Below are 22,183 nucleotides of genomic sequence, written 5' to 3'. Positions count from 1 at the left end.
GACCAATGGAAATGTCCTTGCCTATGACACTGGCCTGCACCTCTGGAGGCTGCCTGGGATCCTGCCAGATAGCTAAAGGATTTGAGCTGGGCAGGTGGCAGTCTCGGCCGTAGTGGACACTGGTCCACATCACAAATGGCACTGAAATTAAGATTAACATAAAAAGAGCATTGGCAAGTTTCAGAGGTAGCAAGTTTCAGAGGTTACTTACAGTAAGCATGGCATACTTGAGTTCATGATATTAGCATTGTTTTTAACGTCAAATAATAACTACTTTTATAATATAATGTACAGTAAGGACCGTGTTTTCTCATTCCAGATAATATGCAAGTTAGGCATCGGCGAGCTCTGCAGCAAGATAGTGCCATCATTGACTTCACAGTTACGGTAAGTGATGTCGGTTACTGCTGCCATGGCAACTGATTTTCTATTCCTCTAGTAGGAGAACAGAGAGAGAGAGAGAGAGAGAGAGAGGGCGGGGGGGGGGGGAGAAAAGAGTGGAAGAAGAGGGATGGGATGGAGCTAGACCCTCAGTAGACAGGAGGACAGCAGGAGTGAAGATGTCTGTCACAAACAATTAGAGGAATTGAGGGAGAAATGGTTCAAGGTCACAGCGGGATCGACATAAAAATGCACACGGGTCAGCCACAAAAATACAGTCAAACTCCAAAACACACATTTCCACACCAGCACTTACATTCAAGCATGCATTTAGATTTCTATATGATTGCATACAGTAAATCAAATTATGTACACAACACTAACTGTGGTTTAGGATACAGTACAGTCTGTATCCAGCATTGCAGTTCACATACATTTTAGTTAAAAAGATAGGATACCATGTTAGCAACACCCTGTAGGGTAGCGATTTTGAGTACCGGTACTAAGATAAGTCTGATGTTATTAATAATAATAATTATTATAATATTAATTCATGCCTTATGTAGTAGAAATGGACCACACACACACACACGCACACACTCCAAAAGTTTGCTCTGCACTGTTGATTCAGATGCCTTTTAGTTTTATCAACATTATTCAAGTGAAATGCATTGGTTTTATAGACTATACAACAACATTGAGCTAATATAGCTACCAATATGTACGACACAGGGATTTACCCAAGGAATAAAGGTTATATACTGTATATTATCATCTGATCATCTATCGCTACAGTCGACAGACAGACAGACAGACAGACAGACAGTGTCAGTGAGCACAGCTGTCCTGTGCTCTCATTGGCTGTAACACAGGCCTTCTCAGGACGCGGACGCAACCAAGTTCATACTGTATGATGTCCAGTCGGCGAGAGAGCCAAATATCAAACCTGCTAGATATTAAGAAACAGTCGGGAAGGCGTCAGCGAGCACTTTTATCGGCACTATATCTTCTTGCAGAGCCTTTCACACACAGCGAGCAAAACCTCAACGATCAAAGACCGATCTCTTTAGAGGGCACGGTGGCACAGTCGGTAGTGCTGTCGCCTGACAGCTAGAAGGTCCTGGGTTCGATTCCCGCTGGGGCCGCTGTTGGAGCTGGGGCTGTGTTCTCTCCTCCGCGCCATCAGTGCCCATACCCGAGGCTGGGTTGGCGAAAGGGCCTTTCTGTGTGGAGTTTGCATGTTCTCCCCGTGTCCCCTAGGGTAGGTACCCTCACAAAAACCAATGGCGACTGATGGAGGGGAAAGGAACTGGTCGGAATAACGTGTTCCTTCCACGCGCTACGTCCGGCCAGGGAAACTTTCCCCTGTCAGGTGAAAAGAAGCAGCTTGGACTCCTCATGCATAGTTGCTGCGAGAGTGAGGTCTAGCCAACACCAACTCTGGATTCCTGGATCGCTGCCCTCCACAAATTCCTATCCAACATCAGGTTCTTGAGCTCTGCAGTGTTAGCCACGCTGTCGCGCCGCAGCACATCTACATAGGTGGTACGCTTCTTTCCCCTCCTGGCTTTGCCCCGGGTTGGCTCCAATAGGGTCAATTTACTTGCCTCAAGTTCTGGGTGCCTGACGCAGTGCCCTGCCAGCCTCATTCTTCTCGCTTTTTCCGTGACGCGTGGTTGCTCGAGCACCGTCCCGTCTGCAGTGGCAATGGTTTTGTCCTCTGTGTTGACTGTCATTACATTTGTTTTCTTGGCATTGAGCTTGAGGCCGATCTTCCTGCACTCCTTTTCTACTGCCAGTAGTAGCTCCCTTCCTTTCTCGACTGTATCTGAGATTAGGGCGATGTCGTCTGCATAGTCGAGGTCATGATGGGGTGTACTCGCCTTGACTTCCTCGGGACCAGAGTGAACCCCAGTGCCTCCTCTCTGCCATTGATGCATAGACTCATGCATTTCAAGCATGAGGTCAGTCCGCTGTCCCCCCAGGTTGGCAGAGGAAGTGTAGCACCCAGGATTACATTAGATAATTGACACTGGGTGAATAAATTAGTTGCAAAAATAATACAATAAAAAAAAGACAGATCTTGCGTCAGATTTTTGTTAGCGAGTGCCAAAAATGGTCCCCGACAGAATAATAGGAGCAAATATCGTTCAGTGTATACGAGCCATAACCATAACCAATCACATAAATTCAGTTGTTCATGAGATGATGTATAATGATAAGAGCACCTCTCACTTCACAGCGATATTTTTACACAAAACAATCTCTCATATGCAGACACAGAAAATTAGGCGGAGAGATAAGGGAAAAGAAGCATGAATGAGCAGGGTGGTGAAGACCAAAAGGACAGTTTTGTGGATCAATGCTGCAGCTCTGACAATAATGAAGTGGCCGGCCCAGGCCATAGCGTAACGGTCTGGGCACCGGACTGGTAATCCAGTCGCAGTGTGCCGCGGGTTCGACTCCCGGACCCGACACAGCCTTTACTGCATGTCATCCCCCCATCTCTCTCCCGTTTCCTGTCAGCCTACTGTCTGTCCCTTCAAAAATCAATAAAAGGCGTAAGCCGCAAAAAAAATATATCTTAAAAAAAAATAATAATGAAGTGGCCTCACTGTACCTCATGTTTTCCACTGTGTCCTCGGGCATGGGAGCCACTGTCTGCACAGCCGGGAGGTTCTTACTGGTGGCCCCGTTGACAAAACTGGAGGATGTTGAGGTGGATGAGGAGGCAGTGTCTGTGGCTCCTGCAGGGCAACAGACCCCAACAACACTGAGTTACAGCACAAATCTACAAGCTCTCAACTCGTCACAGTGCGGTACATAGTGAGGTTGTAGATTGGTTCTTTTCGGCATAATTCTGTAGGCTGTATATACCAACCGAGTGTCTTGTCTATAAAAGCTTGACATAAAAGTGACATACTGTAAACAAGCAATGCATCTGTGTATCAGCTGATTATTCAGATTATGCATACAGTATTATACATTAGGTATTGTAGCTATAACTAGAAATGCACTCTGTCGAGCTGCCAACTTATGCTTTGCACAAAAGTAGGTTCATGGCCTACAGTACTTGTGCATGAGCAGAGTGCGCAACCTATTGCTCATGACTCCAGTCAACTTACTGTCCGCCCCTCTTTAAAATATAAAAAATAAAGACGAAAGCCATAAACAAACATTTTTAATAAACCTTACCTTACCAACTGATAAAAAAAAATACTTTAGAGTATTAATAGGTTCTTGCACTTATATACTTTCCACTAAATGCTAGCATGTCATTCAGGCAAATCAAGCAGGCCTATACCAGGCTTATAATACTGTCAATATAGAATTTAGCTCACAATCACAAACGTCTGTGCATAATCCCTTTTCAGGAGCTGCAAGTGGCTTTGCTGTGGGAGCATTCAAGTTCAACGCACTTCTACTACTGTAGCTCCCCTCCGAGTCCCCTTCCTTCCCAGCTGTCTCTGTCCCTTAGACTAAACTCGGTGCAGGATTTAAGACTCAGTCTCTGTGCCCTCTGAGTTATAACTGCCTAGTCCTGTTAGATCTATAACTACGTCTGATTCCTGTTCCTTTGCAACAGGGTCTACTACCCGTTTACTACCCAATTTTCCTATATTATAACTGTGAACATTTCCATATATGGTCGACGCTCCATATAGGGCCGTCTCCATATATGAAGATCACAACACTGACCTCATCAAACCCTGGATAGCCATACATGGAGAAGACTGGATCATCACCTAGATCTGCATATACAGTATGGAGCCTGACCTCTAACCTCAAACCCTTAGATCTCCATGGAGCTGACCTGTTCCGACATTCCATATGTTGACCCTCCACACCCGTCCTTCCTCTTCGATGTCTCCCTTTTGACTGAGACCTGTCCATTCAAACTCTAGACGGGCCCGCCCCAAAGTTATTAGTGTAGCCTCGCCCGGCAGCAGGCGAAAACTAGAGTTCTCAACAGGCCCAACAATTAAGGCCTGGCCGGCTGGCCCTATACCTGGGCCCTCATCAACCCTGTACACTGAAGACACTGCCCCCACTGACACCCTTAGATCTCCCTATATGGAGCTGACCTGTTCTAACATTCCATATGTTGATCTGACCTCATCAAACCCTGTACACTCAGGACAAGCAGAATTCATTCCATATGTTGATCTGATCATGCCAAAGCGCCAGCGCTCGCCGTGGAATGTCTTCCGTCACCTAAGCGGATGCGTGCACACAACAAGGTCGCTTCTTGCCCTTGCCCTTCTTGCCCTTAAGTAAGCATGAATATCTTGCTGTTGCAAGATGTTCATGCTTACATCTTTAGGTATACATTTTCAAACGAGCTCCATCACTGATCACTTTCTGCCACGTGCATGAGTCGGTCATTCTGAACACTATGTGCTCTGAGTAAGACCGTGATGACCGTCCATGTGAGAGGTTAAAGCCAGAGCTGGTGAGATCATGGGGTTTTGGGTGAGGTTCCCGTGGCTTTAGCTGAAAGCACACTTTGACTTGGACACATTTCTCACATTCCTGCTGAGGGGCTGTTAGAGGAGAGGAGAGAGCGAGTTTTTTTTAATGGAGCACATTAAAAAGGTGTTCGAGCTCCTAATGGCTCTCAGTGTTAAGTGGCTGCTTTCAGAGGCCTGGGCCACGGGAGCCCTGAGGTGGAACTGGCTCAATGCATCAGAGCCCCGGGAGGGGGGCAACGTGACAGAAGGGGGAGAAAGGACAGGGTCACACGATCAATCAGACAGGACTACACACTGCACACACAATGGTGGTGCACTATACACTGTGGGCTTGAATCCTGCATGCAGCGAATGGAACATTGGTTTAATCGTTTGCTTTTGGTTGAGTGTACTGTACATCATGGAATTATTTTGACTTGGTTGTACGAGGAAGAATCCCAAAGGCCAGCAGACAAAGGTTTTGGTTAAATTATGCATGGTGTTGATATACAAAAAAGACACTCTGATAGGAAAGTAAAGAGGGCCATCTGGTGGCACATATGAGCTCCTGCAAGGGGATGCGGTAGGGCTGGCTGAGTGAGAAGAATCCTGTGCCGTTCTATTCTTGGATCTGCATCAAAGGCAGAAATTCCAGACCGGGTCATTAAGATGTATTGTTATTACTCAAATGAAAAGCCCAACGCATACAATGAAGGAGTTCTTTGAGAATAAACCTCTGTATCGGGCCAGAGACGTAAGTGTAGGATAATGACCTCAAGGGCAGGGTTCAGGGAGTCTGGAGTCATGACCTACCCGTTGTGTTTATCATGCTTTTGGGGGTGGTGGATGTTGCAGCGAAGATGTTGGGGGTGCTGCCAGCTGTCAGGCCAGAGGAGGCGTTGGCACTGCCCACTGTGTTTACTGCCAGACTTCCAGAGGACGGCTTCTTTACTGGCACTACAACACTCCTATAGCGCGCGCGCACACACACACACACACACACACACACACACACACACACACACACACACACACACACACACACACACACACACACACACACACACACACACACACACACACACACACACACACACACACACACACACACACACAGCATCCAATTAATGTAATTATACGTGCACAGGATTTCAATATTTTAGTGCTTCGACTAACGTTAAATACAGTGCATTTAAGTAAAGACTGGTCATGTGAAACTAATTAGTGCAGAGACTGAGCAGAATGTTCTAGTTTCTTGGCCCATTTATTTTGTTGGATGAAAGTCTGTGATCCGTACAGTCCCAGGACCTCTGAAATGAGCATTTAAAATATTTGGGCATATATTTGGGCAGAAGGAATGCTACTTACAGTTTAATGGTCAAATGGGTGTTGGGTGATTTAATTTCAGTCAGACAATTGTGAATTTAGAATATTGAGCATAATTGAGCATAGCTATATGAAGCATAGATGTCCCTATTCATTCCCTGTAAGATTAACATTTTAGTTAAGTTATAAGCCAAATACAATTACAGGGAATGAATAAGACCCCCATGCAGGGGGATCTAGAAACAGAGCCTACAGGTGGATGCTGGGGAGGTGGTGGGATTTGCAAAAAAGTAATGAGCAGCAGGTTAGCAGCAAGCGAGGCAGGGAGACAGCAGCAGCAGCGGTGCACAGCAGGAGAGAAGGCAGAGACGTTTAAATAGCCGCTCTGATCAGGTAAAGAGTGCATGAGACTATAGTCACCTGATCAGGTAGGCGCGCTCACAACTCGTGAGCCTGAACTATAGCTAAGCAGGCTTCACATCATAAGTACTAATATCTGTGACTCAAAACAACATCAGGGGTTTTCTGAATACTGAGAGAAATATTAAGTGACCGTACATCAATATGCAATTATACTGTACAGGGACAGCTCCAGGGACGGAAAGGTTTTTTTTCCCAAACGACCTTTGTCCAAAGTTCCAATAGAATCCTATAGAATTCTATTGGAACTTTCTACAGGATTCTTTGGAGTCTTTGCCTAGGAAGTACATATTGAGGACAGAACATTGAGGACGCCACAAGTGACTAGCCTTGAGGACTTGAGGATAAAAAGTGAGGACAGACATCATTATTGCGGACGGCAATTGTTGGCCGGAATGGGATGATTTATGATGATGTATGACGACAAGCGCCCCTCAGTTCACACGGGTGTGGTTTTTATGTTTGTAAATAGAATTTGCTGATCATGTTTATTGGTACAGTATGCTACATGTATATTTTGTTTACATGTTTTTAAAAGCAGGTATTAAGAGAAACTTTACATAAACGAACAGATCTCTTTCATACCTACAAATCAACAGGTGCGTCGGGGAAGACCAAGGGTCGCCATCATAGAAGGAAAGACTCCCGCACACCATCTTGGTCACTTGCAAATAGAAACGTAATGGGAATCACAATGTTTCTGTCTGGAGACCTTCATCAAGTTATCTTAACCTGGTAAGATAACCTGATGAAGGTCTCCGGAGTCCGGACTAAAACAGTGTGATTCGAATTAAATTATTATTTGCATGAAGGTCACCGGACCAAAACATGGTGATTCCCATTAAATAATTATTTGTGAGAAAGATGTTGTGCAGGAGTCTTTTCTTCTAAGAGCAACTTTTCAAAAACAGCAGATAGGCTGAAGAAGACCTAGTTCTTTTTGGTAAAAATAATATGTTGCATGTTTGTCCCGAGTGCACTGATAAAGGCAAGTGTTTTGACTTTTTTGTGTGCACAGATGCTAATCGCTTTTAGTTCATACAGATTTATTCCCGTTTCTGGCCTGGCAAGCACCTGTTACCCCCAACTATGACTCAGTGATGATGCCTTGAAAAATAGTAAACCTAAGAAAGAAATTTAAAACGATGGCACTTATCAGTTGTCAGATAATTGTCAATTAGTCATCATAAATAAATACTACATTGGTTTGGTTCCCGACAAGCATAAATGTATATTTGTCGTTTATAGCTGATCAGTTATAACAGTCTCAGTGAAATAGAAAATACCCAAATCTCTCAGTAACATCCACAACATTCAGCCAGTGTGTCAGCACATGGAAAGAGTTTGAGAATCCATCCATTATACCTCAGGCAGGTTTTATGCTTATGCACTTCAGAGAAATGATTAGATTTATGAATGTATTTAATGGGTAAGAGACTAAAATAGAGACTATCATGTGATGATCAAAAGCTAGCTAGCTTCTTTTAAACAGACTGTGGATGCAGCTCTCAGGCCCTGCCAACATGAGTATGCCCAGACCTGGGTCAGGACCTGAAGAAAGGTAAACATCCTGCCCTGCTACTCCATCTCTCACCATCGCACACACCTATAAACCACACACACACACACACACACACACACCCACACACACACACACACACACACACACACACACACACACACACACACACAAGAGAGCTATGTAATGTAGGTAGCATAGGCCAAGGTAAATAAACTTCAGGAAAAGGGGGCCAGCAAGCCGCCATATTGGAGCCACTCTCTTTAAACACGTTCTACTCAGAATAGTGAAAATAGCCGATCTACAAACTTATTTGGGGCAACATTTTGAATTTCCTCAAAGAGTTTCCAATAATGACAAGCCCAAAGTAGGGACGTCAGACTGAAATTGGTTAAGTCAAGCTCATACTCATAGTATGAACAAAGTTTCTTGTCGGCAACTAAGGGACAGCGTGGTGCAATGGTGTATAAATGATCCTTTACGTGGGCTCCTGCCCTCGATCCCCTGGCCTCTGTGCCACTCTGTGTTTGATGACTTGTCAAACATCCCAGATTGTAATAAGAGACTCTCCAGGAGTAACTTGACAAACCTCCACCACACAGCTACCGTATGTGTTCACATCTACAGGGGCACGGTTCACCTAGCACAAGATCCAAGACACAATCCTGTCTGGCATCTGGTCAATGCACAGACACATAGCTAACTGCATCTGGCTTTTGTGACAACATACATGCATTACGCGAGTGCTGTACATAATTTGCATGATATGGCTCATGTGTTTTTTATCTTCCTGCAAACCTTTGAACGAAGGTTAATGCTGATGGGAGCAGGGTCTGAGCTAATTAAAATGGCCGTATACGCCATTAACCCATTAAGAGAGGTAAAATTAGCTGGGCACATTTCCCTTTTATTTATAGAAGCTAAATAACATCACGTGGCGGTAAGAGAGAAAGGGGGAGAGCACAGGAATTAAAGATGTAAAGAAAATCTGGTGGCGTCTGGAAAGTAAACTTGTGACCTCTCATAATGGTCGAGGGGAGCACAGATGCTATATTGAGCCAAACAGACCCCTTGTCCACATGCAATCTGATTGGCCGAGGATTAAAGATGATACAGTGCACTTGGAGCTGCTCGACAGGAAATGGAAGGAAAACTCGTCTTTATCGGGGCCGCAGTTTGGCTCTGGGCTTTGAGAAGATGCCAGATAGTGTCTTCAGTTTGGCTCTGGGGTTTGAGAAGATGTCAGATAGTGTCTTCTCCAATCTCCTGCAGTAAGTCTGGATGACACAGGCCAGAGCTGTCACAAGCTAAGCTTCCTGTCATCCTATTCCCCAACAAAACAACTACACACCTGATACATAACAGAGTCACACTGTCTAAAGCCCAGTTTTAGATAAATATTTCATACAATTAACGCTCACGTAAAATAACAGATTTGCATCAGAAAACCCACACGAAAAGTGTGTTTTTCTAGGGACAGTGTTGTACGATTAGCCTGCTGTAAATTAGTTGTTATGCTGCTATTACTGTATGTATCCTCAGATCATCAAATAGATCTGGACCAGAATAGTTATTTAATCACAAGCTCACACGTTAGTCACGAGCTCTTACTTTTCATTGCTTAAATATTTATAAAAGTCACAGACAGAGTTAACCAATGTCAACCAGGCTTCTCTATTTTGGCCATTTCATTAATGGCAGAAAATTCTGTGTCGTTTTCAAAAACCCTTACTACTTTTACGTGTCACTATCATATGATGAAGAATAAAACATCGGTAGGCCATTATTGAATGAAAATCACACCCGTGTGAACTGAGTGGTGCAACATTGCAGCACTATCCCTCTGTTTCTGGCGCCCCCTACTGGTACTAATAAGTCATATAATCGTGCTCATGACCAATGATACATAGGTATGCACGGACATTGCTGGTTGTAGGAATGGTTGCACCACTCAAAAACATAGGATGAAATATGGACATACAAAGGTGTCTACCTGAAACGACGATGTGTCCTAACATTTTTTGCCACCATGATCCACCTGGTCTGTTAATTCAATTTTCCAAGTAATGGAATCTCCACAAAAATTACAGTATATATAATGTACCATTTAACAAAAAATACACACACATATATATTGAGGTATGTAATATGTATTGTCTGTGGGTTATTAAAAAAAATCATCACGTTTCTGCTTTGATTGTTAGCATGATAGATATAACTGCAGCAGAGAAGATTAAAATTTCATAGATCAAAATCAACTCAATCTCATCTCAGAAACTTGGAGGGCGAGAAAGAGAAAGACAGATGGGCAAGGTACAGAGAAAGAGAAAGCAAGAGAGAGGTGCTTGTTAAAATATTAATATCTCCAGAGATATAACTGTGCTGCAAAGAACACTGATGACAAGTATCATTTATTCAGTAGAATGCGTTGCTGTTCTGTGATATCTCATTGACAGATATAACTTCACTGGCACGTTTATAATAATATTCTAGGAATGGAGCTTCTCTTTAATCTTCTTCTCATCATCCAGCAAAGGCAAGCCAGTTTATGTGCTGCCTGGCATACAGTAGTTATAGTTAGGCCTTTACATTAGATGGATACAGGATGTTGATAAAATACGAAGCTCTTTCTATGAATAATTCATTTACTGAGTGCTCATGAATGATGTATAGATTATCTAACATATTTTATTAATAGGATTGTCTTAATTGACTTGCGGAGAATAAAGCGAGGATTAATCCAAGAATGAATATTAATGAGTTTCACGGCTGTGAAAGACTGACTGCAGTGCAAAGAGTAACCAAAGAAATGGATGCTATATTCATCCAACAGACAGAACCTAATCTAATAGTCTTTTATTCAGAAACGTAAGAACAGATCCAGAGAAAATCTACTTAACTTCCGCCCACAAATTTAATTAAAGTCAATTACCAGTGGCTTCCGTCATGTGTAAAATTAAATATGTGAGGCTGAACAATATCGCAGAGCGCGAATGTGTGGACATTTAGCGAGGAGAAATTAAAAGGCAGGAAGTGGAGGATTATTCAAATTTGTCATACTGTAGTCCCATCTGCTTGAACGAAAACCTGACCGTTGTCGAGAAATTGAAAACTCCACCTCTATCAATGTATCTGATGGAGAGAGGCCCTGCAGGGACTCAGCCTTGTGCTCCCCCACTCTAAGCCATTACCCCCCCCCCACCCCCCCTATTTCCTCTCTTTTTCTTTTTTGATGTTGTCACTCCCAATCTATGGTGTCCGTGACAAATGAAAGGCCTGTCCGTGGCTGGCAGCTCATTTCACTGGCAGGTGGCAAACAATTAGACACGGCAAATAGAGGCTAGAGGGGGGAATGACATGAAAGCATGAAATAAAGTTGCATACGTGGTCCTGGATGGCTTGTGTGTGAAAGCATTTCAAAAATAATACACTTTGCCGTGGCGACTCATTTCAGACTGCCAGCTCCCATTATGGCCGTGAGTGGTGAAGGTGACAGGGCCGCGCGGCGTCGTGGTGTGAGGGGCACTTCTGTTTAATCTGTCATCAACACACTGGAGACCCTCTCGTTCCGTCCTTCCCTGCTATTCATCCGCTCCACCTCAGCGCTGCAGCAGCATACATTATAGAAAAGGGAGGGCCCATTGTTCCTCCTGACTCACTCTGCCCTACACCTCATCCCCTGGGGGATCGGCAGTGACTGCATACACACCTGTGTGTACTGACTCACACTCATAAGCAATGCACACTTACACACACAAGCGCGCGCGCACGCGCGCACGCACGCACGCACGCACGCACGCACACACGCACACACGCACACACGCGCGCACACACACACACACACACACACACACACACACACACACACACACACACAAAAACCTACTTGAAACCTTTGCGGGAGGGATGTTTGATTTTCAAAATCATCAACCATTGTGGGAGATAAGGATCCGAGGGAGCTGTGACACCATCAAGCTTGAAATCCAGGCAACAGCGGCTTTGTAAACTTCCAAATCCAGACAGATTGCTGTGTGGTGTTATCGCTTGCAGGAATGTAAATAAACCACTGCAGTGCCACAGTGCTTCAGAGAGCTTTTCAAACACAGAAATTCCTTGCCATGGGGAGACGAATACAATGCAAGGGGTCTAAAATGAATAATGCGCTGCCCGTTACTTAAAAACCATTAGTGCTCGCCTAAACTACTAAGACAAACCTAGGGGATTAACATCAGCATGCTAGGGTTGCTTGAGCGATGACACACATAGCCGCTTTGGCATGAAATGTAAGCTAGCTATCAACACAGCAATATATGGCCCTGTCATGTTGTCAAACATTTGATATACTGGAAGAAAATGTTCATGTTTATGTTATGTAACACGCAAGTACAGTTCTATCAAAGTGGTATTTGACGAGCGAGGTTATGTGCTACCTGGTTTTTGTACCCGATGATGTGCTACTTTCTAAAAGTCAGCTAAATCAGAATTTTTGTTATCAGTGCACAGCAAAATTCTGAGGGTTAATGTAACTGACTTTTTACACTGAGTTACATTACTGTAATACTCAAGGTTTTGTTTTGTGGAGTTATATTTTGCAAGTGAGGATTATTTTGATATATTAGTTTATATATTAATGTCTGTATGGGTTCCACAAATCTTACCAAAGATGGTTAATTTATGAATATGCAGCATCCCAATTGGAACGTACTATATGTTTACTGTTGCTAGATCCCACGAGAGTGTGTTGCTGGACAGAGAAAATCTCCTGATTTGTCATTTTTGTCTTGGGTCTTTTTTTCTCTTACATAATACCCATGCGTGTGGTTATAAAACATATTTAAAAAATCACGTCCAGTGTGAAGTGAACAGTGCCTTGATGATGACATATGGTGATGTCTCATGAACATGTATTGACCCACATGATGTCACAAGGCGGTGGAATAATAAGGAATAGACACTCGAACACACACAGTCACATGTTGGGAGTGGTTAGCACCACTCAAAAAGGTGAATGCACCCTGACGTTCACAGCTATATACAGTACAAGATTTTCCATGACCTATTGCACAACGGGTTCCGTTACCTCACCTGTCAAAGGAGTGGAAGTGCATGGGAGGCATGGTATAAGCCTGGGCGTTGTCATAAAGGTCCGGGTAGGACACTGCAGCTTCAAGCCCAGCCTCCATCACCTCCATGGGTGCAGCCACCAGGCTCCTCAGGATCTCCCTGACGTTTATGCCCTTGTTTGACTGGCTAATGCTGGAGATGGAAGAGGGAGGCTTGAGTGTCTCCACTCCAGGGGACTCGGACGCCAGACTGTCTCGGGATTTCTTCACCTCTAAGGAAAGCGTGGACAGTAGCTCGCTCATGGCGTCTGACCGACCTGCGCCTTGGTCCAGGTCAGACCCGCTCAGGACGCTGGCCATGTTCTCCTCGCCTATACCGGAGTCTGTGTGAGGTAGGCAGTCCTCCATATGGAGGTCTTCAAACTCAGTAGCATGGTCCTTGTTGCTGTCAAACCCCAGGGGGTTCTCTGTACATAGACAAGTATACGCAAACATGCACACACACACACACACACACACACACACACACACACACACACACACACACACACACACACACACACACACACACACACACACACACACACACACACACACACACACACACACACACACACACACACACACACACACACACACACACACACACACACACACACACACACATTAGTCGAGTGCAACAGTATATTAGCACAATATCTCAGTGCCTTGTGGTTCTCAATTTGTTTGTCAAAGGCTCCCCAAATGTATTTGGTCAAGGACCCCCTTCAGAAAAGGTTTTGCCAGGGACCCCCAGAAGAGAAGATTTATGTTAAAAATGTATATAAATTATTCAGAAATGTCAAGCTTGCAGCGCAACACGAAATGACGTACTGTGAGCTTGTACGTAGATATGCTATTTGAATTGAATAGCCAACCGTATATAAATGGATAAAGTTGTTAAAATGATTGCAAAGCTAAAAGATTTTTTTTTTTTTTTTTTTAAGATATTTTTTTGCGGCTTACGCCTTTATTGATTTTTTAAGGGATAGAAAGTAGGCTGACAGGAAACGGGAGAGAGATGGGGGGATGACATGACAGGCCGTGTCGGGTCCGGGAGTCGAACCCGCGGCACACCGCGACTGGATCACCAGTCCGGTGCCCAGACCGTTACGCTACGGCCTGGGCCAAGCTAAAAGATTTAACAAAAGTTAGCTGGGGACCCCCTGGAACCCCCCCCCCCCCCCCCCATGGACACCTGGGGGACCCCAGAGCCCACTTTGAGAACCACGCAAATATCTTATTTAATTTACAATATGGGGAGAATGGCTCTATAAACTAACAACATTTTCAGAAAAGCTGTATCGACCACAGCAACACAAGTATTAATCACTGATGCTCTCCATTGTCCATCCATGTCCACTAAATCAAGTTAATGGAATTTGCCAGGAGCAATAAGCAGGATTTAACAGCAGATGAGATAAGTCAATAGGAGTAACAGCTGAAGCACGGAACACCAGTCAGTGCTAAATTACACTCCCTACATGGGGACGTATTCGGACTGTGAGGAACGACCTGTGTTCAACTCTGCATCTTTAGATCTCTCCTTTCAGAGAAATCTATGATCCTGTGGTGCCATGAAGTCACTTGAGCCACTAGCCAGGAATCCAGACAAATCTGCCACAGGAAAAAATAATTCCATATTAGCCTGCCCATGGCAAGCCAGAGAGGCACTGCCGAGCGAGTTGCCGTGCAGAGTGTTACAAATACATATACACACACTCACACACACACACATGTATACACACACACACACACACACACACACACACACACACACACACACACACACGTGACGTGTGTGTGTGTGTGTGTGTGTACTGTGTGTGTGTGCGCGCGCGCGCGTGCGTGTGTGTATACTGTGTGTGTGTGTACTGTGTGTGTGTGTGTGTGTGTGTGTGTGCGACTGTGCGCGCGCGCGTAAGAGAGATGTAAGTAGCTTATAGAATTTGCAGTTATCTAATATCCTGCACAAAAAAAAGCATTTCCTGCATGGAAGGCATGGGGAGCCAATACATCAATGTACTGTAAGTGACTTTCTCTTGATGCTTTGTTTACTTGAGGGACCAACAACGACCCAGTAAGAAAGTGGTTGGTTCTGCTCGCTAGTTGCAGATGTTTCCAGCTTCCCAGCCTTCCTGATTCTGACCCAGTTGTTTCCCAGATGCTGGGCCAGCCTCATTAATATTCATCACATGCCCCCTAACGAGGTCAGCGGGGGCCTGATTTAGCCAGAGAAGACGCCTGGCTTTCTGGTCCATCACAGACAATCGTCTGCCACATGCCGTCTGGAAAATTCCCCCATTTTCTGGTGAAATTTATGAGGGCAGCAGTGTGCCTCTCTCCTCCCAGCAACCTCTATGATCCCATTCTCCTCTGGTGGATTGCTTGCCTAATGGGCACTGACAGATGGAGCTGAAAATAGCAGGCCTGGCTCCACTGCCCCAAAAATCCACAGTAGTCAGCCAGCATACTGCTGCTTTTCCTCTCTCCCTCACTCTGAACTTCTCAGTCGTCATCTTCTCCTCCGTCCCCAGAAATCCCACCCCCATCGTCACCCCTCTACCCCCACCCGTTTTAGCTTCCAGGCTGATTTCCCTTTGGCCTTTCTTCTCTTCCTGTTTTCTTTCCTTTCCCCCCCCCCCGACTCAACTCACTTTCTGTATGAATGAAAGCTGATACTGTATGCTGCTCATTCATGCATCCAAAAGAAAGTTGGCACTGGTTAATGTGATTGGTGCAGACTAGTCTTGTAGCAGTGCTTGCATGTAGATCTACAAGTTTAGCTAAGAATAATGGGGCTTTAAACACAAACAGTGAGCCACCTGTACTGGTTGGTGAGTTGATCTCCTGCCGAATGCTCCAGGCTGAATGGTTGCTTATCCTTGCAGTCTCACGTTGGGGTTCCAGGATGTCTCGATACTTGGAGACCATGAGGACAGAGATGAAGTACACCACAGCAAGAGCCAGGAACTGAGCTTGCTTGCTGTCATCCTACAGAAAAAGAAGAACCACATAACAGTCTACACTCTACAGGACATAGCAGCACACAACCACTGCAAATAGAGATTCAAAAAACGTTCACAATCCAAATACTACCAGCAATCCCATATATATTTCTACTGGTAATTGCTTACTATCCGTGAAGGTGAGCTGTCTCCACTCTCCACACAAATCCATTGGTTGTGGACTTGTGTTCAGTAAAAGCACTACAGTCAACAATGGAAGCACTGAAGCCCTTTCAGTGCTTCCATTGTTGACTGTATTTAAACTCTTCATTGGACATCCGCTTGCCTGCCGGATGAATAAATCAACCTTCAGGGGGAGTCATTGTCTCACACAATGGATTGCTTTATTAACCCGTTTAGACCTGAGGCCGAATACAGCTGGAAAGGAAAATCTGCATCTCATAAAGCTTGTCTACATACTGAAGCAGAAAGTGCCCTAAAGTCTCCTGGGAGATGGCCGTGTGAGGTTTTCACTGTCAGTGATGATTTGGGGTGCCATGTCATCTTCTGGTCCACTGTGTGATATCAAGTCAAGAGTCGACACATCCATCTATCAATATATTTTAGGGCACTTTGTGCTTCAGGATGTTGACAAGCTTTATGGAGATGCTGATTTTCCTTTCCAGCTCAATTTGGTACTGACGTGCCCACAATGCCAAAACTACTAGTTTGAGGCTATATACAGCTTTAATGTTTGTCTTTCAACGATGCTTGTTTAAGAAAATGCCATAGACAATAAAGATAAATTGTTTTGAGGACGCCCCATTGATGAAACAATTTGCTCAAAAGTAGCCCAAACCAAGTATTGACTACATACATTAATATACTTTTCAGATGGTCAATATTTCTGGATTTAAAAAATAATAAAAAAACAAAACAAACATTTAGCATTATGTTATGCTTTAGCTATTGAAAAATAGCAGATCTACAAGCTCATAGCGCGCCACCAAGTGGCGCGCTACGAGCTTGTAGGTCTGCTATTTTTGAAAAATCGAAGAACGACCGACATAGAAACATAGCTTTTTCAGAAAACTGTCAGGATGTAGAAGACATTTTTAGAATCTGATCTCAGGTCAAAATGGGTATTACAATATACATTATTAGTTCATCGAGCAATACAGAATAATTTATCACATGACTACTGTATATAGACCAATTAAAACAGAAATATACAACTACTGTAGCCTGTGTACATGTACTATAAAGTGTTGACAGGCCTGGATCAGCACAGGGCAGGAACCCATAAGGGGCAAAGTGAATGAAGAATGAACTACCACTGCAAGCGCCAAAATGTAGAAGCAAAGACAGCTGAAGGAGCGCTAAAACTGTGAAACCTACCTGTCATTTTTCGCGCTTAATATAGGATATATAGGTCAAATGAACAGCCAATCTCCATAATAATATATACAACACAGTCTAGTGTATTTTCTGCCACAAGAAAACCATAGCATATCATATGTAGAGACTATTTCTTTGGCAATTAGATCTAAAATGTGATAATAGTAAGGGCATTTTATCAGGAATTTGACCAATCTGGGAACTAAATCGTTACCAAGAAATGTCTTCACCAATGTGTTTCTAAAGGTGTCTAATAACATGTACTAAAAGTTTGAAATTCAACTCCTGTGGGAAATTGAGTTATTAGCATAATATAGGACCATACCCATAACATCCTATATAAAGAAAGTAGGCTAAGTCCAAATTTCATCATTCTTTCAGTAGCATGTGACATATGAAACTAGGGGGTTTTCATGATTCTGAATCCATTCCAAGCATTAGTTTTGCACAAAAAACACTCCTTGGGAGGAAAACGGCCATAGCCGTCATCACAAACGTGATGAGGTCAGTACATTTGGTCAAGTGGATATGGCCTAATTTAGCCCAAGGAGTGTTTTTTGTGCAAAACTAATGCTTGGAATGGATTCAGAATCATGAAAAAACCCTAGTTTCATATGTCACATGCTACTTAAAGAATGATGAAATTTTGACTTTTTGGCCTTATATATAGGATGTTATGGGTATGGTCACATAATTATTATGCTAATAACTCAATTTCCCACAGGAGTAGAATTTCAAACTTTTAGTACATGTTATTAGACATATTTAGAAACACATTGGTGAAGAAATGTCTTGGTAACGATTTAGTTCCCAGATTTTTATAGATTTCTCTTACTATAATGTCTAGCTACAGTATAATGTCTTGAATACATTATAACTGTTGACAACATGAGAAATGGATTCAATTATACAAGAGAATGCATTAAACCGTGTGGCTCATGACTGGGGGGTTGAGGTAGCATGTCATTAGTCGGAAGGACCTGCAACCGTGCCTTCAGTGTAGTGTCCTCTCCAACAGCAGCAATGTGAAATGGAGTGATTGGCAGATGTCAGGAACACCAACTTCCCCTGAAGTTTTAAACTAGTCCAATGGTCTAGTTGACAGTTTTCATTTAGAGAACAGGTACAGTAAGTAGCTTTTGTGTTTGTTTGTTTGTTAAACTAAATAGTTTATATATTCTGATAGCAATCATTGCTATAGAGTACTTGTTCAGTTTGCCTCTCCATCTCTTTACTAAACAGAAAATGCATTCAGATCAGGAGATGCTGAGCATACAGGATATGGAAACAAGTGAAATTGGATGGAACTCGAACACTATACAATTACAGCTAATTAATGTGTACGCTCTCCTGATTGGCTGAAAATGCATTTTCAGTTTACTAAAGAGCTGGAGAGACGGAGAGACCATTGTTACTGAACAAACGCTCTATAGCAAATATTACTAGCAAAATATAGAGCTTTAAACTTACAAAATTATATTCAGTATATTATTACACTACCCTTAAGCTTTTTGTTAGAAACTTGTGCTGTTCCGTCCACATCAAGGGAAGCCCTTACTTTTACATGCTGGTCGGTGATTACTCACTGCTTCAGCACCATGGACAGTGCCAGCACAAAGGACAGAGACATTGTCAGCGTCCCGTGTCCATGGAGTTGAACCTTTGTTCTGTTGCATAGGTAATTTAGATCTAATCTGGTCTGACCAGCCCACGATATCAGCCATGTTTGTTTCCTATTGAGCTCTTTCAAGAAGCCCAGGAACTGATCGCCATCGCCCGTGTTCACTAATGGCACACACACACACACACATACAGTACAGTATACCACCTACCACATCACGGAAGACCACGGCACGAAGTCGATTGATGTCCACATCCTGTAGAAGGCGGTCAGGGTCCTTGATTATAGAAAGGTTATTGGGGACATTCTCTATACAAGCAGAAAGACAGACAACAGTACTGTATATACGCCACTCTGTTCAGTCAAGCCTTAAAAATACTATGGACACATTTCACTGCATTTCCATGTGTCATAGTCATAGATGTTAAATGCAGCTGGGGAGTGTTGGCTGATGAATGAATATCAACATCCTAATAAATCCTGATACTGGGGGGGTCAAATTATGACAGGCAATTCCTGCTGTCCAAATATGACCCCCCAGTCAAAAAACACTTTGTTTGAAATAGACACTCGTGCTTTCCAAGGTGTGATTTGGGCTGGGAGGAGGAGTAAGACTAAGGCCCTATACGTCCTCTCTGGGGTACACTTTGTTTGAAATAGACACTCATACTCATGCAACACCACTGGGTAGCACTGTTGAGCAGCCTACAGGCCCATTCACACTGACCACTATAACTACTATACAAGTATAACTAACAATAAAACTGTACCATACATTACAGTACAGAGTACAGTACAGTAACTAGGGGTGGGTCCCGAATCTCGGGACCAAGTATGTACCGAACCGAACGTGCCTGGGTACCGGGTACCCATTACAATAATTCAATTTCGGTTCTCTCTATCGGTTCCCACAGACACGCAGTCACACGATATTTATTTATTTTCTTCCCTTAATAGATGTGCAGGGAACAGAGCTGATCTACAAGCCTACATTGCGTTGCATTAGCGACGAGTTGTGGGCTTGTGGCTTGCAGAGGCGGAGCCATCTCTCTGCCTGGAGTTAGTTAGGAATATTGCGCCTTGTCTGAGTCTTCACTGCATACGTGCGCAGCACACTGGCTGCGCAGCATTGAATCAACATGAGACAAGGAGAGAAAGCGTTGGTGCACTCACTTCGAGTGCGCACCCGTGTGTGTGTGTGTGTGTGATCACGGCGTAGGGTCCAGATACCCAGTCTAACTTCGAGAGGTGGCAAAAAAACAACAAAAGATAGACTACTTTGGGCAGCCCGTGTGCATGCATATTTCTGTTAGTAGCAAACCACAGCATGCAAGCCGCCTTTGTTTTCAATGATCCCCCATTGATGCGCTGCCCCCTCCCCTTCATTAGTGATGCTAATTTACACAGTCAATCGTGTGTGTGTTGCTCTCAGATCTCAGACATGCTTTTATTTGTTATTGGTAATAAGAGAAGTAGCCTACAACACTTGCCCTGGGTAAATACAGAATCGATATTATATAGATACATTTAAAAGAATCACTATATTATCCACAAATGGCTCAATAAAGGAGAAGATGTTATACTATTCATTATACATGTCTTTAGTATACACAATATACACTCTGCTCTGACATACCATGCAGACTGTGCACCACATGAGACTACATGAGACTATCTTTTTATTCTTTTCTAGATTTCTGACTTTGTGTTGCAGTGATGTGTTGCAGTGATGTTTATGTTGTGTAGTCTCTCAGGCATATTTGTTGTCATTGTCAGTAGTAGTAAGAGGTAACTGTAGTATCCACAAATGGCTCAACTGTTAAAGGAAAGGATGTTGGTCTATACTCTATTCACCTGTCTTAAATCAAAGTCTATTTTTTTACTATATTATCCACAAATGGCTCAACTGAATGAGGAGGAAGAGGATGTTACACTATTTATTCATTACATTAAATTGACATTGAGCTTTTTTGTTAAACATTTGACCTCTTTTATATCATTTTGGAACCGAAATAGGGAACCGTTAAGAACCGGAATCGATAAGCAGAACCGGAATCGGTACCGGACTCGAAAAAATCCTAACGATACCCATCCCTAACAGTAACTATCACAATAAAAGTATAGTTGCACTGCTTAGATCACATATATACTGTATATTTGTAGCCCATATCTGTGTATAAAATCTGTATACTGTACTGTATATCAATTCACTATCAATCACTGATGGCAATATGAAACATGTTTTTATCATAGTTTAGGGACTATGAGTATTTAAGATTTAAGCGACTTTCTGTATATATCAGTGTGTGTAGTGCAGTGAGCAGAATTACCTGTTTCGATTTCACTAGGTATTTTTGGATACAGGACCCAACCGTTTTGGTTATTATCCTGTCTTTCTTTGTTTTATAGGTGACGGACAAGACCCACCTTGCTGGATGCCATGACACTGTGCAGGTTGTCTTGAGTCCTACTGCTAGGGAAGGACGACTTGGATCCCCTGTCCCTCTGTCTCTGCCTGCACTCCAGACAGTTTCTCACAGCCACACAGCACACTGGGTGGGTGGGTGCGCACGCACGCACACGCGCACAGACACACGCACGCACGCACACACGCACACACACACACACACACACACACACACACACACACACACACACACACACACACACACACACACACACACACACACACACACACACACACACACACAATCACACATTAGTTCATAATATGCATGGCCTCTTTAGAATGAATCTAAGTTGACTATAGTTTACCTCATTTATTTTTGGAGGTACAACAAACCTCTGTGTGACAGTATATTATGGACAAACCATCGTAAACAGACACACAAGGACAGCACACCCTATGGAAGCCAATGAGACACACTGGCTGGCATTTGCAGGGCGCACCTGACTCCACTACCAATGAATCTGTCTACTACAGTAGTTATGAATTCTACAATCAGCAATATAAAATGAATTTGCATTTTTTCAAAAACCTTTATTTAACCAGTAAA

At 43.4% G+C, this 22,183-nt stretch overlaps 1 protein-coding gene across 2 annotated transcripts in view; it reads right to left on the bottom strand.

Annotated features, from left to right (window-relative positions):
- The window catches only part of nbeab (neurobeachin b), a gene marked incomplete at its 5' end in the record, with an annotated part of 282,517 nt that overhangs the window by 135,458 nt on the left and 124,876 nt on the right, over positions 1–22,183 (bottom strand). Inside the window, 7 exons of one of the 2 annotated variants that reach the window (XM_083774126.1) lie at positions 31–141; positions 3,002–3,128; positions 5,646–5,800; positions 13,183–13,627; positions 16,025–16,193; positions 19,378–19,443; positions 21,594–21,718. In XM_083774126.1, the coding sequence (XP_083630252.1) occupies positions 31–141; positions 3,002–3,128; positions 5,646–5,800; positions 13,183–13,627; positions 16,025–16,193; positions 19,378–19,443; positions 21,594–21,718 (1,198 nt within the window). Of the gene's footprint in view, positions 1–30; positions 142–3,001; positions 3,129–5,645; positions 5,801–13,182; positions 13,628–16,024; positions 16,194–19,377; positions 19,476–21,580; positions 21,719–22,183 lie in introns of both variants that reach the window. The other variant, XM_083774125.1, reaches the window with a different exon arrangement.

The sequence above is a fragment of the Protomyctophum parallelum genome (genome assembly GCF_964188405.1).
Source record: "Protomyctophum parallelum genome assembly, chromosome: 9".
NCBI classification, from domain to species: domain Eukaryota; kingdom Metazoa; phylum Chordata; class Actinopteri; order Myctophiformes; family Myctophidae; genus Protomyctophum; species Protomyctophum parallelum.
This window is presented reverse-complemented; position numbering and strand designations above follow the sequence as displayed.